This window comes from Gracilinanus agilis, chromosome 2 (genome assembly GCF_016433145.1).
Source record: "Gracilinanus agilis isolate LMUSP501 chromosome 2, AgileGrace, whole genome shotgun sequence".
NCBI lineage: Eukaryota > Metazoa > Chordata > Mammalia > Didelphimorphia > Didelphidae > Gracilinanus > Gracilinanus agilis.
This window is the reverse complement of record NC_058131.1, coordinates 539864890-539882798: the sequence shown is the minus strand read 5'-3', so window position 1 is coordinate 539882798 and position 17909 is coordinate 539864890. Positions and strand designations below refer to the sequence as shown.

Sequence of the window (17909 nt, the reverse complement as noted above, 5' to 3'; positions counted from 1 at the left end):
TTAAGTGGGCAAGTCATTTATCCCATTTGTCTCAGTTTCCTCATCTATAAAATGAGCTGGAGAAAGAAATAGAAAACTACTCCTGTATCTTTGCCAAGAAAACCCCAAATGGTTCATAAGGAATCAGACATGACTAGAACAACTGAACAATAACTACTCTGGTCCATGCAAGCAAGCTTTATAGAAGAAATCTATTTCCAAATATATTTAGACCATGGAAAGGAGATGCTTTAGTAAAATGGTGAGAGAAGATATTCTAAGTATCCATACCACTAAGTAGAACATCTAGAGAAAGTTATATCATCAAGGCAGTTATGAAAGAATAGTGACAACACTAACCTGGAGCCTGGGAAGAGTCAAGTCAATAAGGTGTTAAAGGCTATCTTGAGAAAAGACTTTGAAACGAAACAGATTGGGATCTTAAAGGTTAGTGGTATGATGAAAAGCTACAGTTTCCTTATGGAAACAGATGGCCTCCATCTACAATTAAGAAAACTGTGTCTAAACTCAAGAACTCAAAAATTAATCTGATTTGATAGAATGTAGTGACTTATTCAACTACGTTTCAAATAAGTTTCAAAACCATGGAAATAGTCCTGAACCAGGAATCAACACAGGTGTCCTGGCTTTATCATTAATTACCTGCCTCACCTTGGACAAGATATTTTATAGATTTCTGCCTTGAACTTCTTATCTTTAAAATGAAAGTCTTGGATTAGATGATTGATAAATTCCTTTCCATTTTTAAATTATAATTGAATATCTTAAAATCAGCCCTACTCCAAGTAGCAAACACCACATACTACTGTACATTAGGATCTATTAATGATTTTATCAAAGTATTTGACAAATTCCCTCTTGCTCTCATTGTAGACTTATTCTTAATTCTTCTGAAAATGTAGTGTTTCATTCTCAAATCCTTCAACAACATTGATAAGAGATTGAAACTTTAAAAGATGTGGCTTTATTTTAAGGAAGAGTTTGGGATCATTACAAAAAAATCTTGCAGTTTTCCAAAGAAAATCCAGACCACTTCCTGTTTCTGCTTAATTCTGGGTCTAGATCACTGACTATAAAAGCTATTCAAGATGTGACCCAAACCTAGATTACTCTGCTTCATCACATCTTGAAAAACCCTTAAAGATCCACCTTCGTCTCAGTTGTTCGTTCACCAGACAAAATCTTATTGATCCTCCTGATGATTTCATGGATCAAGTCCCCATAACTGGGTCTCTTAGTAGTCCTGCCCAGTCCAGAATAGTACTATCTTGACAATTCCTTTAGTATCAGGGCTCTGTAAAAAAAAATGTTTAAGCTTTCATAGTCAGAATTTTGGCAGCCTCAGAAACTCATCTTCCTTTTAAAGCACTGTTGTATGCGCACAAACTACTACATGGCGTCATTATTTCTTTGAAAATCATGTTTCCATGAAGCCAATTCATGGTACAGTCAGCATATATGTATGCCCTAAGAAAAAATATATTAAATGATTATTAAAATACATGGCAAAATGGGGGCAGATGGGTAGCTCAGTGGATTGAGAGTCAGGCCTAGAGACAGGAGGTCCTAGGTTCAAATCTGACCTCAGACACTTCCCAGCTGTGTGACCCTGGAAAGGTCACTTGGCCCCCATTGCCCACCCTTACCACTCTTCCACCAAGGAGCCAATACATGGAAGTTAAAGGTTTAAAAAAATACATGGCAAAAGTCATATTCTTTATTTCAATTATTTCTTTCTGAAAATAATCTATAAACCTCTATAGAGTGATGGCAGATAAAAAGTCTTATTAAATTTCACATTCCTGATGGGCCCTAGCAGAGCCTTTCACATAGAAGCACTTAATACATGTTGAATTGAGGAGAAATTGCCTTTTTTTATAAATAATTCAAGGAAACAGTCAAGTCAAATTTTGCTCATTTGTGGCAGCAGATAGCGCATTCCTCATTGGTGGTGCAGCAGATAGTGCTGGACATTTACTAGCTATGTGGCCCTAGGCAAGTTCATTTAGTTTCTCTCAGCCCCAGTTACTTCATTCTAAAAATGAGGATAACAATAGTAACTACCTCACAGGGTTATTGGAGGACCAAATGAGATAACATGCAAAATTTAAAGTACTACCGAATGTAAGCTATTACTTTTATTGTTGATATTATTTTCAGATCGCTCTCGCAATGACTCAGTGGGACAGATATCAGTTCATGTGGACATCTCAACCATTCCAGGAACTGGGGACCACAAAGTAACTGTAAAAGGTAAATATGAAGTCCAAGCAACCCTAATGACTGATTGGAATGTTACCCAGGTAGCAAATGGTGAAATAAAAGTGTACATTTTCTTTTCTTTAAATCTCTATCCAAAATAAAATGCCTTTGAAGTTTTCTACATCTTTTAGTACTAGCTGGATAATAATAAAATTTGTGGGTAGGAAGTGGAAATTTCAACACTTGGGAAAAAATCTTAATTTTATCTTTTGAGATTTTATGATGCCTTTTCTTTTTATATGATATCACTTTCCTGATTTACACACATATACAATGTTTGACACCTGCTCTGGTAAAACAGAAAAAAAACCCATTAACCAGCACCAAAACAGCTATTAACCAAATAATCATCATGATCTGCCAGTATATGCAACATTCTGCATCTATAATTTCCCAACTTCTCTCTTTCCCAAGAGGAATTATTTAATGCATTCAAGAAATGTATTTTACTCTCTTTCCTCCCAGACTAAGTCAATGAGTATGTTTCAGTCAACAAGTATTTCTGAAGCTTTCTTTACATCCCAGTACCATGTTGGTGCTATGAATATCCTTCTAAATATATGGTATTCCTGGACCCTAACTCTGAGTTAGCAATAAAATTCCTTTTGCCCTTACATTGTTGGTGTGAACTCATCCTTGCAATCGGGACCGAAACTGGGCATAACAGTATAATTACTTTAAGAATGATTTTAGCAATATTCTTTTTCAATTTTACACAGAAAAAAATGATCAGAAAAGACAGGGTGGAAAATATATATTTAATTAAACTTTATATATACTTTTTAACAAATTATAAATAATTTGGAGTTTACTTTTGTATATGATCTCTTTAATTTATTTATTTAAATATTTCATTGAAACTTATTAAGTTTAGAATTTAAAAATTAAAGCTTAAAGTATATTGGCATCAGGATAATATTGCTGTTGGTATAGTCCAGTATTTAATAGATTTATCTCCATGATTCCAAATATTTTGGCTTTTAAAAACAATTCTTTGAATTACTTTGTGATTTTTGGCACTGAGAACACAATCCAGATACTAACTAATGTTAACCAGGGCTCCAAAATTATTTGATAGCTAAATGTTAAAGAGCAATTACATATTGCTTAGTGGAATAGTCATTTGTTTTGCAATAGTATTGCTTTTGCCTTTGTTTATAGGTGTGTGAGTTTGAGGAGGGAAGTGTGTAGGAATCTGAGAGTTTGTTGATCAAAGGAATTCCTAATGAGGAAACAAGCTCTATATTGTAGTCTTGCTAGGATACTGGGAAGTTAAAAGTGAGTTGCCTGCATGTGTCAGCATTAGAGATTAAATCTACCTCTTCTTTAATCTGAAGCCAGCTCTCTGTCCACTCTGCTTCTCAGTATTGAATTCTTGCTTTCAGCCCTTTTTTAGTCATTATTGGCTCTACATGACATCATTTAGAGTTTTTTTCTTGGCAAAGATACTGTAGTGGCTTGCTAGTTCCATCTCTAACTCATTTTACAGATGAGGAAACTGATAAACAGTGTTAAGTAATTTTTCCAGGGTTACACAACTAGTTAAGTGTCAGAGATCAGATTTGAATTCAGGAAGATGAGCATTCCTGACTCAAAGAAGAGTACTCTATCCCCTGTACCACCCAGCTGCCCCAAGTATTGATTTTCACATTTATGTTAAGTATATTAAATATCAGCTAGCTCTTATAGATTATAAGCTCCTTGAAGACAAGGGCTATTTTGTTTTTATCTGTATACTCTTGCATCCTAGAACAGTGTATGGGCTATAAATTTTTAGTGAATCTAATTGAAATGATGAGGATATGAATATCTCAACTAAGAACCTTCCCCTTTTTAAAGAAAAGATTTGTTGAATCTAAAGATAAATATTTATTCTGGTTTAATTTGCACGTCACAAAAAGAAGAGTCAGAAAATTTACAAATTATGCTTGAGAATTACTGGCAAGTGGCATTTCATCTCCAGCCAAAATCCTTTATGTTTACACTGAAGTTGGAGCCTCATGGCAAGATTACTTCCAGAAAGTTGTCCAGTTTTCCTTCAAAATAATTCCTAAACTGCAGAAGTAAAACCAACCACTTAAAACTGAATTGTTCGTTAATGACAAAATGGGAAAGCACATCTTTCTGCACATTTTCATGCTGATACTTTATAATATTTCCCTTTTTCCATTTTAGTAATTGCCATCAATGATTTAAACTGGCAAACTACAGCAATGTTTCGCCCCTTTGTCGAGGTTTTTATCCTGGGACCCAACCTTGGCGACAAGAAAAGAAAACAAGGTACCAAGACGAAGAGCAACACCTGGTCGCCAAAATACAATGAAACTTTCCAGTTGTGAGTATTGGTTCAAGGTCATTTATTTAATTGGGTATCAGTCATTGCTCAGCTTAGACTGCTAAACAATTAGAGATAGAAATGGTTCTAGTGAATAAAACAAAACCTAGGGCCACAACTCACCTGTCCTCTGTCTCATAAGTTCAAGATGACAATGAGAATCATAAATAATCATAATAACAATTATGCCAATTATGACTTTATTTGTATTGCCACATAATAATTTAAGCTGAAAGTTTTATGTAGCACATTATAATTGCAAAAGACTTCCATATATTATTTCATTTGACTCTCCAAATAGCCTTCCCTGTGACCTAAACAGTATAAGTACCCCTTTCTCCATTTTATAGAAGAGGGAAATCAGTTTCATAAATTTTAAGTGATTTACCTAAGCCCATGTAGCCAATAAATGACAAGCTGGGACCTGAACACATCTTCTGAACTTAATTGCTATGACTGTTTTTCTCCCATCATTCTAATTGGGTTCTCAAGGAAACTATATCCTACAGACTTACATACTTCTCAGAAACAGGAGGTCTTAATCCAGTAAAAAGGGTTTGTGTGTGCATATATTTAGAAGATCTTTTGAACTGAAATGATCACAGACTAGAGGGAATATTATTTTGGAGATGGCATAGCATCCTCTTTTTCCTAATAGCACAAGCTGATTCTTACTATGTTCTGAAATTTGTCAATCTCCACCTTGCTTTATGTCTTATGTCAGGTCACTATTTCTTTTACTTTTGTCTTAGACTGTTTAAAAAATGCACTCTCATCTTAGTTAACGGTTTCCTCCAAGAGGAAAAGTTAGACTTTGCAAAACGTTTGATCAGAAAAAATCAGGAGTGAAAGGCAAGTTGGAAATTTTTACTGCTAGGGCATATATAGTGTATTCATTAAGATACCAGAATATCTTTAGATGAATCAAAAGAAGATTGGGGGAAGGAATGTTCCTGGAATATCACTAGTCAGCCTTCTTCATTATGTTATGTTCTGCACTGCCAAGTTGTCTCATATTATTAGTAGAAGCCATCATCAGCTACACATTTGACAGGTGTAACTGTTGCCATAGGAAAAAATTGGCATTGAGCTTTGTTATGGTGCAGAGAATTTGTATTCAATTTAGATCCTTGAGAATGGCCTTTGATATTTTGTGTAGTGTACACCCCTGAGAAAATCAACAGAGACATAATACCTTAGTTAAACTTTGGACAGGGGAAGAAGGTGAATGGGAAGAGGTGGGGAACTCCAGTATGTGGTACCAGGGCTGCAAAGCAATACCATGAGTCTGTAGGCATTGACCACCACCTTCTGTTCTGATCATAGCATCATTGTGGAGAACCTGCTTTGAACTGCAGGAGACACATTAGAGTTGACAACAATGATAAACACCCAATGAATAGTGGAAGGAGAATAGACTGGAGGAGCAAAATTACAGCTTTATCAAAGATTGAATGATGTAATGAGGAATTTGAGTATTTCCTAATGGGAAGATATTTTAGGTTATGATCAAGGCACGTGATGGAAATAAGAGGATCACAGATTTAGTGCCTGAAGGAAATTGAGAAGCTATCAAGTACAAGCCCATCAATTTATTACCTTTAGTCACATAGTATCTTTTTAAGGAAGTATAGTCTGGGTAAAATATGGCTAATAGAGAAGTGGGATAGCCACCATAAAATGAGAATAGTATAGAGTGGCATTGATCAGGACCAGATTTTTTTAAAAGCCTTTACTTTCTAACTTAGAATAAGTACCAAATATTGTTCCGAGGCAGAAGAGCAATAAGGGATAGGCAGTTTGGTTTGTGGCTTGGCCAAGGTCACGTAGCTGAGGAATACCTGAGGACTTGGACTCAGGACCTTTCATCTCTGGACCTATCCACTGAGCCACCTTGCTAATCATAATTATGATTTTGAATTAGACTAGACCTTAGTAATAAGCTAGTCAAATCTTTTTGATTTTATAGATGAAGTAACTGAGCCCCAGAGTAGTTAAGTAATTTGCCTCATGTTACACATATAGTAAGTAGCTAAGCTAATATTTGAACCCATATCTTCTGAGAATAAATCATGTGTTCATGAACAGAAATCAGTGATGTGACCAAGTCCCAAACTGAAAATGGGACACAAAATCACTGCTGCCAGGATGTGCTAGCCGGGTTAGAGAACAAGCCATTTAAATTTGTCAGCTAGGTGAGGCTCGTAGATTGTTTTTTGCCCTGCTCTATATATCACCACAGGAATTTTATATAGGAATCTCCTTGGGACTTAGAGCACTTTATTAAGGGTCACATAATACTTGAATTCTAATCATCATTTGTGTAATTCATACAAAGGCAATAAACACATGGAAATAAAATTTAAGGGTTTAGTTCAACAAAAAGTTATGTGTACAATGAGTAAATTATAAGAATACAATTGAAAATATATCCCTGGATGACTCTGAATATTTGTTTTAAGCTATATTTCTGTCTAGAAAATAAATGGAATTTAAAGCATAAATTGGCAGGTAGCCAGGTAGATAGATAACTACTTGAAGAAAAGCTTAGAAATTTTTATGAAATGAGAATATCATGGTCTTGAATCCAATGCTATCCAGTTTCTCAAGTATTAACATATCTGAACAACATATAAAATCTTCAACAAGATTTCAAAATTGATTAGGGGATCACAAGGTGGGAAAAATTCATATCCTTGATCAAAATCTCTATTTTTAATCCCCCCAGTGTCCTGAGTAATGAAAATCGCCCAGGGGCCTATGAGCTTCACCTCTCAGTTAAGGATTACTGCTTTGCACGGGAAGATCGAGTTATAGGAATGACAGTGATTCAACTCCAGAATATAGTGGAGAAAGGAAGCTCCGGGGCATGGTATCCACTGTTGAAAAACATCTTTATGGATGACACTGGCTTGACAATCCTTAGGATACTTTCTCAAAGGACCAATGATGATGTGGCTAAAGAATTTGTAAGACTGAAATCTGATACAAGATCCATAGAAGAGATTGCCTGAAACCAATATTGCAAGGTAGCATCTTCAAGAAACTAGATAAGCTGTTGTTGTTTGACTAGTGCATGCGTGTGCAAATCAGTGGGAATGCATAATCAACTATGTTTCAGTGTTTATCAGTACTCCAGTACGATATCAACAAGGTGTGTGGAAGACTTGTATGACTTTTGATGCCTGTTTGGTTTTGGAGAGTTAATAGTTCCATGAAGTGCCAAAATGAAGATTAAAATGAATTATCAAGAGTATCTTTTCAGATGTCGCTTTCATTTCATTACCAAACTTCTATCTCCTCATCACATTCATAAATGACTTGTCCTCTGGATTTGTTCATTAGTAATGTTCCTTAAATTATGTTATATGTCTTTTAATAAAATCAACAGCCTATGCGTGCACTAGAAAGTATTTATGTATTCATATCCTTTTTGTGTTATTTCACTCTCATTTTAGATGTCTAGCCAATAACTTTTTCTACCATAGCTAGAAATGCAGTTACTTCTAGAAAGTGTTTGTAATTTTATAATTACTGATGTAATGTGATGATTTTTGCATACAAATGAAAATAGAAATGGTGGGAAATATTTTATGCTGACAACTTTCCAACCTTTCTGAACTATCACTGTGAAGAAATGCTTTTAAAGCAATCTTATTCAAAGCAATGCTCACTAGTTTGTTTAAAAAAATGTTTGATATCTTGAAAAAAACTTTGTTCTTCAAAACTGCCAAGGTCATGTCACATTTGTACAAGAAGGTAAGTTAATGTATTTGCTCTGTGGCATAATGCTTTTACCAAAATTCATTTTTTTTAGAAAGTGATATAGTCAGGGTAAATGATTTAGAAGTAGAAGGCAGATTTGTTGTTTGAAGTCATCTATTATATGTAATAATACTGTTAGTGTTTTCCTTCTGACAGTTAAAAAGATCACTTTACATACTTGGCTGTATAATCAGTTAAGGGCTTTATTTTTTTCTTTAAAAATATTCAGCAGTTTGTACTGAATGCAACAACATGACTATGTATTGCACTGAAGCAAAAAAAAAAAGTCTTCATATATTTAGTGAAAAAATGTAAAATAAAGTCTGACGAAACTGTTTTCAGTTTTGTAATTTATGTTCTTTATGTACCCACAAAGTACCAAAGAGAAAGAAGGTGGAAGTTTTCTATTCACAAGCCAACGTGGCTGTGTTATTGATTGACTGACACTTATTCCATAAGTATCAGTTTTCATCTTCTCTATTCTGATGGTCACACTACCCCAGGTGAATGTCTATACTCAAGTATACAGTGATCCTTTCCAAATGACAGTGAATGAATGAATCACTTGTAGCAGATTACATACATAATGGATTCAATACTACCGATTCTCCAAATCTGACTGAGATTTGCTAATCAATTAGATCAATTATTGTGGGTAGGATAATTCTCATAATTCTTCCATTGCTCTGTGTGAACATATATAGTGAAAATAATATAACTTCACAGAATAATGGGGAGGAGAACCTCTGTGTCATGGTATCCTCTTTGGAAAACAACGTCTTTATGCATAAAATTGACTTGACAAGCCTTAGATTGTCTTCTCAAAACATCCTCCACATTGCATCTCATCAGGTAATTGCTAGGTCAGTGATTACATACAATGCATGACAGAACACAATATTTTAGCACATACATTAATAAATATCTGTGTACGGAAAACTTGCAACCTTTATAGAACTTCTTGCTTCCTTCTTTCACTGATATAGCATTGTTTCCTTGTTTAGAAATGAAAAAACTCAGGTTCTTTTCATTTTAAGAATCAATGAAACCACATTTGTGAAGTTGAAAAAAATTTTATGCCTTGAAAATATTTTTGTACATAAGGCAGTTAAAGAAATTATTGCAGACAATAAGCAACGTATTTTTTAAAATAACTGCATTGTTCAGAATATTTGCATCTGTACTTCACTGAATATAATCGTTTGCCCTACTGAGGAAACAGATATGCAAAAAGAGAGTTTGGGAAATAAATTAGGGGTTAATTTTCACTCTACTTAAGGATTTGCTCTATGATTTCCTATAGCAACATCCCTTGGTACATTTTAACAGGAAGTACGGTATTGCAGATAAAGTATCAGATTTGGAGTTGAACTAAGGTTCAAATCCTAATGCTGGTCATTACTAGCTGTGTCAAGGCATCAAGTAAGTCACCTCAACTCCCTGAACCTCAATTCCTCATCTTTAAGATGTAAGACTTGTACTGACTACCTCACACGAAAATGCTTTGTAAATCTTAAAAGGTTATAGAAAGTGAGTTACTCAACACAGGCCAATTTCTAAAAGCTTTGATGTGTACTTTTCAGAAATACATCCATAAATATGAATACATTCACATGCCACGCTTAACGATGAAAGGAAAGTAAATCAGGCTTCATTCTGCTTGCCTTTTCTTTGTTTGAATTGGGAAGAGTTGAGGGGCAGACTTGTACCTGTTCTCCAACCTAGATCCTAAGAGAGTTTTATCTAAGGACATTGCAAGGTTAAGTGACTCAGTCTGGGTCATTTAATCAAGTCTCATTGATCCCTTGGCCTGCTCTCCTTCCATTAGAGCAGGCTTCTTCTCAAGGCTTAATGCTCATTTGTGATATCAAAACTAGGATGAAGAAATTCCAGCACTTTTCTGTCACGTTGAAAGCATGATCTTCATATCATCTTTGTGCCACCAGGGCTATTGTTATTGTCATTATGAAGAGGCATCGAGAAGTAGTAGACAGAAAAATAGACTAATAGTAGGTAGAGAGCTAAGTCTGAATCCTGGCTCTATCACTCATTAACTCTGTGACCTCAGGCAACTCACTTATGCTTTCTGAACCTGCTTTCTCACCTGTACAAAGACTAGAATATGAGTCTTGGAGTTAGCAAGGTTGAAGGGAAAGGAATACAAAATTAAATGCCTACTATGCATGGAGCACTGTGTTAAGCATTTTGTAAATATTATTTCATTTGATCCTCAAAGCAACCTAGCAAGGTTGGAGCTTTCCTTATCCCCATTTTACAGTGGAGGAAAATCACAGCTTAAATCTTTGCCTTGGACACTTATTAGCTTTATGATTCTGAATTGTATGACTTCATTGCTCTCAGTTGAACTAAGACTTCTTATCGATAACATGGGGCTAATCATAGCACCCACTCCCAGGGTTGTTGTGAGGATCAAATGAGAAACATTTGTAAAGTACTTTGCAAACCTTAAAGCATCATTAAAATGCTAGCTATTCTATTGTTACTTCATAGAGCTGTAAGAATAGCAATGAAAATCTTAAGACATTGTAAAAATTCAATTTAACAATTTGTCAAGTGCCTCTAAGTATGAGGCATGAATGTAGTAAGTGTTAGAGGCAATGGGGCAGAGAAGAATGAGTGCTGTTCCTGAAGTCAGAGGACCAAGATGTAAATCCTAACTGTTCCTTTTACACTTGTGTTACCTTATTCAAGTCATTGAGCTCTGTGATGTCTCCACTCAGCTGTCAAATTGATGTTTCTAAAGGAGAGAACTGGCCATTTCACTCTCCTTACTCAATACACTCCAGTGGCTCCCTATCACCTCTGGGATCAAATATAAAGTCCTCTATTAGGTGTTCAAAGCCTTCATAATGTGACCCCTTATTAATTTTCCAGTTTTCTTACACCTTATCCCTATACATTCCACAATTCAGTTATACCAACTTCCTTCCTGTTTGTCACACAATAGATCTCCCAACTCTGTGAATGTTGACTGGCTATCTAATGCCTAGACTTCACTTTCTCCTCACCTCTGCTTCCTCGCTTCTTTCAAATAACAGCTAAAACCCCATCTTCTGCAAGATGCCTTCCCTAATCCCCTTGAAGCTAGTGCCTTGCCCCTGTTGATTATCTCTAAGTTTTCTTGTACTTTGCATGTTTGTACAGTTGTTTGCATGCTGTCTCTCCCATTAGACTGTAAACTCCTTAGGAGCAGAGACTGTCCTTTGCTTGTCTTTGTATCTGCAGTGCCTGGCACATAGTAGACAATAAATGCTTACTGGTTGACAGATTCTGTTACCTTATCATTATTTATCATATCTCTAGATTTCATTCATCAGATCCTAGCTAAAATGAGGAGCCTGCACTAGGTGATTTCTGGTGACCCTCATAGATCTAAAATCCATGAAGGAGGGAAAGAGAAAGACAGGGAGGATCAAAGTCCCAGCTCCACAAGAGCTGATAGTGATGTCCTGAGAAAGACAGTGTGTAGACAATTGGGTAAAAAAGATGAAGAGAGAGAGAAGACTAAAAACTGGAGGGCAGTGGGGGGGAGGAAGGGAGGATATCAGGAAAGGCTTCCTGTAGGAGGTAGCCCTTGAGCTCAGCCTTGAAGGAAATCAGGGATTCTAATAGGTAGAGGTGAGGAAGTAAATGATGTGACCAATTACTAACATATGTCTGTTCTTATTTCAGTTTATCCTCACAAAACCCCATTATGATTATAATATGATGCAATATATTATGGGCTATAATATAATACAATACATTGTTATATTATGTGTTATAGTATAACATAATGCAATATAGTACTATATTATGTGTGGTAATATAATATAGTGCAATATAGTATTATATTAAATGCTACAGTATAATATAATGGCATCTGTTATATGATGTTACAATATAATACTATATGTATTGTGTTATAACAAATGTCATAACACATTATATTGTCACATATAATAATATTAATGCAATGATGCAAGAATTAATGTTCTCATTGGACAGATGAAGAGACTGAAATTAAGAACTTAAGTGACTTGCCTAATTTCACACACAATTGGTAAATGGCAGAATCAGGATTCAAATCCAATAATCTTTCCACTTTAACAAGCTGGTTCCCTAATAACTGTTTGTGATTTTTTTTTGCCCCCTAGATTCAATTTAATTAGATCCATTCATTCTAGGTGTTTTGGATATAGTACATAATGACAAATTATGGCAATATGAATTGTGTCAGACTACAGTTTATCACCACCAGAAAGTACAGGTAGTCATTTTGAAGCTACCATTAATCCTAAAGCCTTATTGTTCCTTGAGCACAGGAATACGTCTGAATATTTCTATGGGTCTTTTGAACTAAGCCATGTACCTCTGGGGTTTTACTAAATAATTTCTGTATCTCTGTCTATCACTAAGATTCTATCATTCCAATTACTGCAACATCTTTCACTATGGCTCCTTATATATGACATGACTCAACTAACCGTGGCATGGCAACTTTGGAATTCATAAAACTTTGACTTGATAACATGTTATCCACACAAATGAACTACGTAGAATTCCAGACTAGATCTTAATTTAGCCAAATTAATTGGACTGATTCCATTGACCATTTGGGGAGTATTACATAGAAGATACCAGGGTCTCGTCACAAGTTGTATAATTGTAAATAACAATTATATTAACTTAAATACATTTTCTGGCTAAATTTTCAAAATACAAAAGCAAACCAAGTCAGTTCATTGGTTCACTGGTAGAAGGGCAAGGAAGAAAGAAGGATTAGTAATCTAATAGATAATAAAATAGAATAAACAAGTTGAACTGAATTTTTTTCCATTAGTAGTTACATCATATGGATGGCCAGTTGTCCAGTCTGAAACTAAGTATCAAGATTATTGTAGAATCATAGATTCTTTAGGTCTATCTAGTCTAAGCATTTCTTTACCAAGTATTATTCCTTCCACATTCTCAAAAACAGTGATGGTGAACCCTTTAGAGACAGAGTACCAGGGCCCCCCCTTACGACAACCCCCAGACCAAGTGCCATGCCCTCCCCCACCCCTGAAACCATGTGCCAGGTCCCCCCCCCACTGAGTCCCAGGTGAGCCCTGACGCTACCCTTACCCCACACAGGCGAGGGAAGAAGCACTCTCATTGAGCTGTTGGTTGGAGGGTTGGGTGAAATGAGGAATGTCTTCAGCAAGCATAGAGGGGGGAAAGAGAGTAGCCCAAGCACTCCGCTCCCCTTCAACTCTGCCACCTGTGAGCTGCCCACCTTATCTACTGTGTTCTCCTTTTGGGCTTCTGGGCAGAAGGGCAGGTGGTGTGAAAAAGTGTCAGGCACAATGGAGAGGGGGAAGGGAGCAGCTCTGCCCTGGGCCCTCTGCCTTTCTAGTAAGGAATTCAAGGAGTGTGAAGCCATGTGCCCTGGGAGAGCACTCTGTGTGCCATCTTTGGTACCCATGCCATAGATTTGCCATCACTGCTCTAAAATAATCACTCAGCCTTCCCTAGATAACTCAATGTACTTTTTGTACACCTCTGGTTGTTAGGAAGGTTTTCTTTACAAGGAATCTAACATTATTTCCCCAACAATTTCTACTTATCAACACTAGTTTTGTATTCAAAGTAAAGTGGGAAAAGTCTAATCTAAGCCTTTTTATATGATGCAGACAGCTGTCACATCCTCTATCTCTTCTCCTTTCTTCTCCAGGCTATATCCCCAGCTATTTCAGCTGAACTTCATATAATGTGGTCTCAAGGATCTTACAACTCTGATCACCCCATCTGGATCTATTCTAGTTTTTGTGTTTGATTTTTTTTTTCATTTTTCCACCTAACATGAGATGTCAGGAACTAAACACAGTACTCTGACCTGATGAAAATCATGGAACTATTACCTCCTTTTAAATCCAGAACACATTTTTTTTAAGTTCAGCTAAAAATAACATCACTCTTGCTTGTTTTTTGTAAGGGAGGGGTGGCTGCCCTATTATTTACTCATATTGAGTTTTCAATTCATTAAAGCTGTAGATATTTTTCATGAAAATAGTTTTTGAGGGATACCTCCCGATATTTATTTTTGAGATTTATTTTTTGAACCCAAGTATAGGAGTTTTCATTTACAAACATGTGAAATGTTTACATGAAATTACATTACCTACCTTTCCTTCTCTATAGAGGAAAGAAGTTTTTCCCTATAAGCTCTTAATGGATAATTAATCCATCCTTCAGAGCTACATGGAGAGAATCAAAGTGATTAGAGTAGAAATTAGAATTTTCCAAATAGAACAAGAATATTCTCCACCACCATTTCTCAAATAATCATTTCCCTATTTTTCATCACCAATACCCATTATATTAATAGGTTCTTCACATGGGCATTGGTACACGCCACAGTCAGAATTCTGTCAGATGCCTACACTCACAATTTCCTAGTGAAAAGGTTTTGAAACTTGTTTTTAAAAATAGTGCTGATGAAGTGGTCAATTTTTTCATAGCTTCTCAAAGAAATGCAAAGAATTGGATAGTATGTCAAAAAAAATCAAGTACTATAAGAACCACTAAAAATTATTTTTATCTAACTACATTCCATCAGATGTTATCAAGAAATACAGTCACTGAAGCAGCACTTTAACATTTGAGGCTACCTTCCTATGTACCTTTATATCATGGACATGATACTATAATATATGATATGAAGGTAACATAGTATACCTTCAAATCAAAATTTTAAGATAAATTTAGTTTAGAGGAAAGGGACAGTTCTTTGAGAGAAGATAATAAGAAACAGCAAGAATACTCTACTATGGTGGAAGAGGACAGAATGAGAACAGAAATTCAACTGGAGTGCAACTGACAACAAGAAGGAAGTTGCTTCTTGCTAACTTGAGGAGGTTATGTAGCATAGTGGATATCCCAATTCTGACATATGTTATATGACCTCGGGGAAGTCAAATTCTCAATGGTCTACTATAATAAATTAGAGATTAGTTGTCAATCTGCCTTTGTAGAAGAAATTTCCTCATATGAATACCGGGTATCAATTAAATTATAATTTCCTCCCACCTCAAAAAAATAGTAAACTCAGTTATTTTTATTCTACTGAAAGAGAATACATGTTTTCAGTGGTATCTTAATTTTTGAGCCCTCATGCACAGCCCCATTCACCACGTCCTAGTTAAAGCTATTTCAAAGATAATACTTTTTAGTTTTATTTTTTAAAGAAGCATGAAGTGCAGATATAAAAAGAAGGAATACTTGCTTGAATTTCTAGGAGGGTGATAAGTTAAGAGTAACTTTTAAGGGGGAAGAGACTATAACCTATTCTAATCTTTATAAAGGAGCCAGAATAAAAGTGTTACATTATCTCAGCTAGTTTTAACAATTAGGGGAATGAAAAAATAGCTTTTTTTTCTATTTTATTCTTTTGAGCTACCATTCAGCAGCTATACTTATAGATTAGAACAAGCCAGGATGTCGTTAGAGAACACAAAAGGGAAAAAGTGTGGGTTAGTCCAGAAAAATGAGAAAAGATAAGCAAGACATGCAATCACAGGGACAGGGGAATATAACAAGGAACAGGATTAATATTCCTTTTTTTATAAATGTATACAATTTTGATGCCAGAAAATATAGCACATAGGTATGTGTTTTATCCTTAGTCTAAAGGCACAAAGCCTCTGATAGTCTTTTGAGATAGAATGAGCACTCATTTTTAAACTTTGCCTAACGTGTATAAATGCCTCATCACAACGTGGTATTAGCTTTTACCTTTAAAAAATGTATTTCAGTTGGAGAAACAATATGAATCATCATCATCAACAACAAGAAGAACATAATTTATTGAACTCCCTCTAATATAAGCTAAATTTGAGGAGCAATAGAATGATTTTAAAAGCTGTTGACTAGAAGAGTTGTTAAGAGAAAATTAAGGCACCAGTCCAAATTAACTTTAATCATTTTTTAAAGAAATATGGCCAAATAATCATCCCCTCCAATTATATATGAATTCTACAAAAGTGAATAAAATCAATGCTAATTGTATATTTGGTATTTATTATAGCTAGCATATTCATTTTGTGTCATATTTATCAACTCCTGCTGTATTTATCAAATTAAATACTATATATTGTATAGTCTTTTGGAACCCCTTTATATAATTAATGTATATGGTGCTTGTAGGACTTAGAAAGGAATTTTTACATATTTTTAAAATTTTTATTGGGATAAATAGTTATATAGTTTGTATCTTTTCTATTATGATATAATATTAGTCAAATATTGGTTTTCCTGATAAGGGCTTGACCTCATAATTACCACATCTATCAAAAAAAAAAGCCCTATTTTATACCACAATGCTGAGAAATTAGGGGGAAAGCAGGAAGGGGGAAAGAGTTTGGCTCACAAAATATCAGAGAACAAATATAAATTTAAAATGATTTCTGTGTTCAACTGAGGCAAAAAAATTAATTAATTAATTTTAAGGGTTTTTCCCCCAGAAATTCACAAAGGCAAGAGGTAAAGCTATTTTATATTCAATTGAAATACAAGACAAATTATTTAACACTGTTCCAGATACAAAGTGCAAAAGAACAATTTTTTATAAATGGAATTTTTTAATTCACTGAAGGAGAGAATTATTCAAAGAATTTATGTTTGAATCATTTTTGTAATGTGAATAATAATGGCAATGGAAAGTAATTAAAAGTGTAAGGGATTTAGAATCAGAAAATTTTGGTTCCAAATTCTGGTTTTGCCCTTTACAAACTATGTGACCTTGAGCAAGTCACTTGAGGCTCTGAGTTTCATTCCTTCATTTGCAAAATTAAGGAGTGTACTAGATGGTCTCTAGTATTTCATAAAGCTCTGAATCATATGTTCCTAGTCACCTCCTAGCCTTTTATTAAATAATTTTTACATAACATGTTTTCTTAATGTGGGGCTCACCTGTGATGCTAATTCTTCACTCTAAATTCCACAGTATTCATCAAATTAGTAATAATGGTAAGCAGCAATACATAATGGATACCAGACTCACCTTATGGTCAGAATGACCAAGATTCAAGATTTGCCTCTCAAATCATCATGGTTCAATGACCATGGGCAAGTCATTTAAGCTTTCTGAAGCCAAGACCACTGACTAAAGCTTCTCAGTTTGTTGTTGTTCAGTTGTTTTAGTCATGTCCAACTCTTCATGATCCCATGTGGGATTTTCTTGGTAAAGATGCTGGAATGATTTATTATTTATTTATCCAACTCATTTTGCAATTGAGGAAACAGGGGCAGTTGAGGAAACATAGGGTAAGGGATTTGTCCCGCTAGATTTGAACTCAGGTCTTTCTGGCTCCAGGTCTGGCACTCTACCCACTGTGCCACATAGCTACTGTCTGCAAGTTTTGAGGTTTTTTTAATAGAAAATTTTTCCATGGTTACATGATTCATGTTCTTTCTCTCTTCTCCACCAACCCCAACCCCTGTAGCCGATGTGTATTTCCACTGGGTTTTACATATGTTATTAATCAAGACCTATTTCCATATTATT

General features: G+C 35.1%; 1 protein-coding gene across 2 annotated transcripts in view; it reads left to right on the top strand.

The window, feature by feature from the left end:
• Nucleotides 1-7611, top strand: part of UNC13C (unc-13 homolog C) — a 717151-nt gene extending 709540 nt beyond the window's left edge. For both annotated transcript variants that reach the window (XM_044665156.1, XM_044665155.1), the window contains 3 exons: nt 2161-2253; nt 4438-4597; nt 7326-7611. In XM_044665156.1, coding sequence (XP_044521091.1) covers nt 2161-2253; nt 4438-4597; nt 7326-7611 — 539 coding nt within the window. The remainder of the gene's footprint in view (nt 1-2160; nt 2254-4437; nt 4598-7325) is intronic.
• The last annotated feature ends 10298 nt before the right edge of the window (nt 7612-17909 follow it).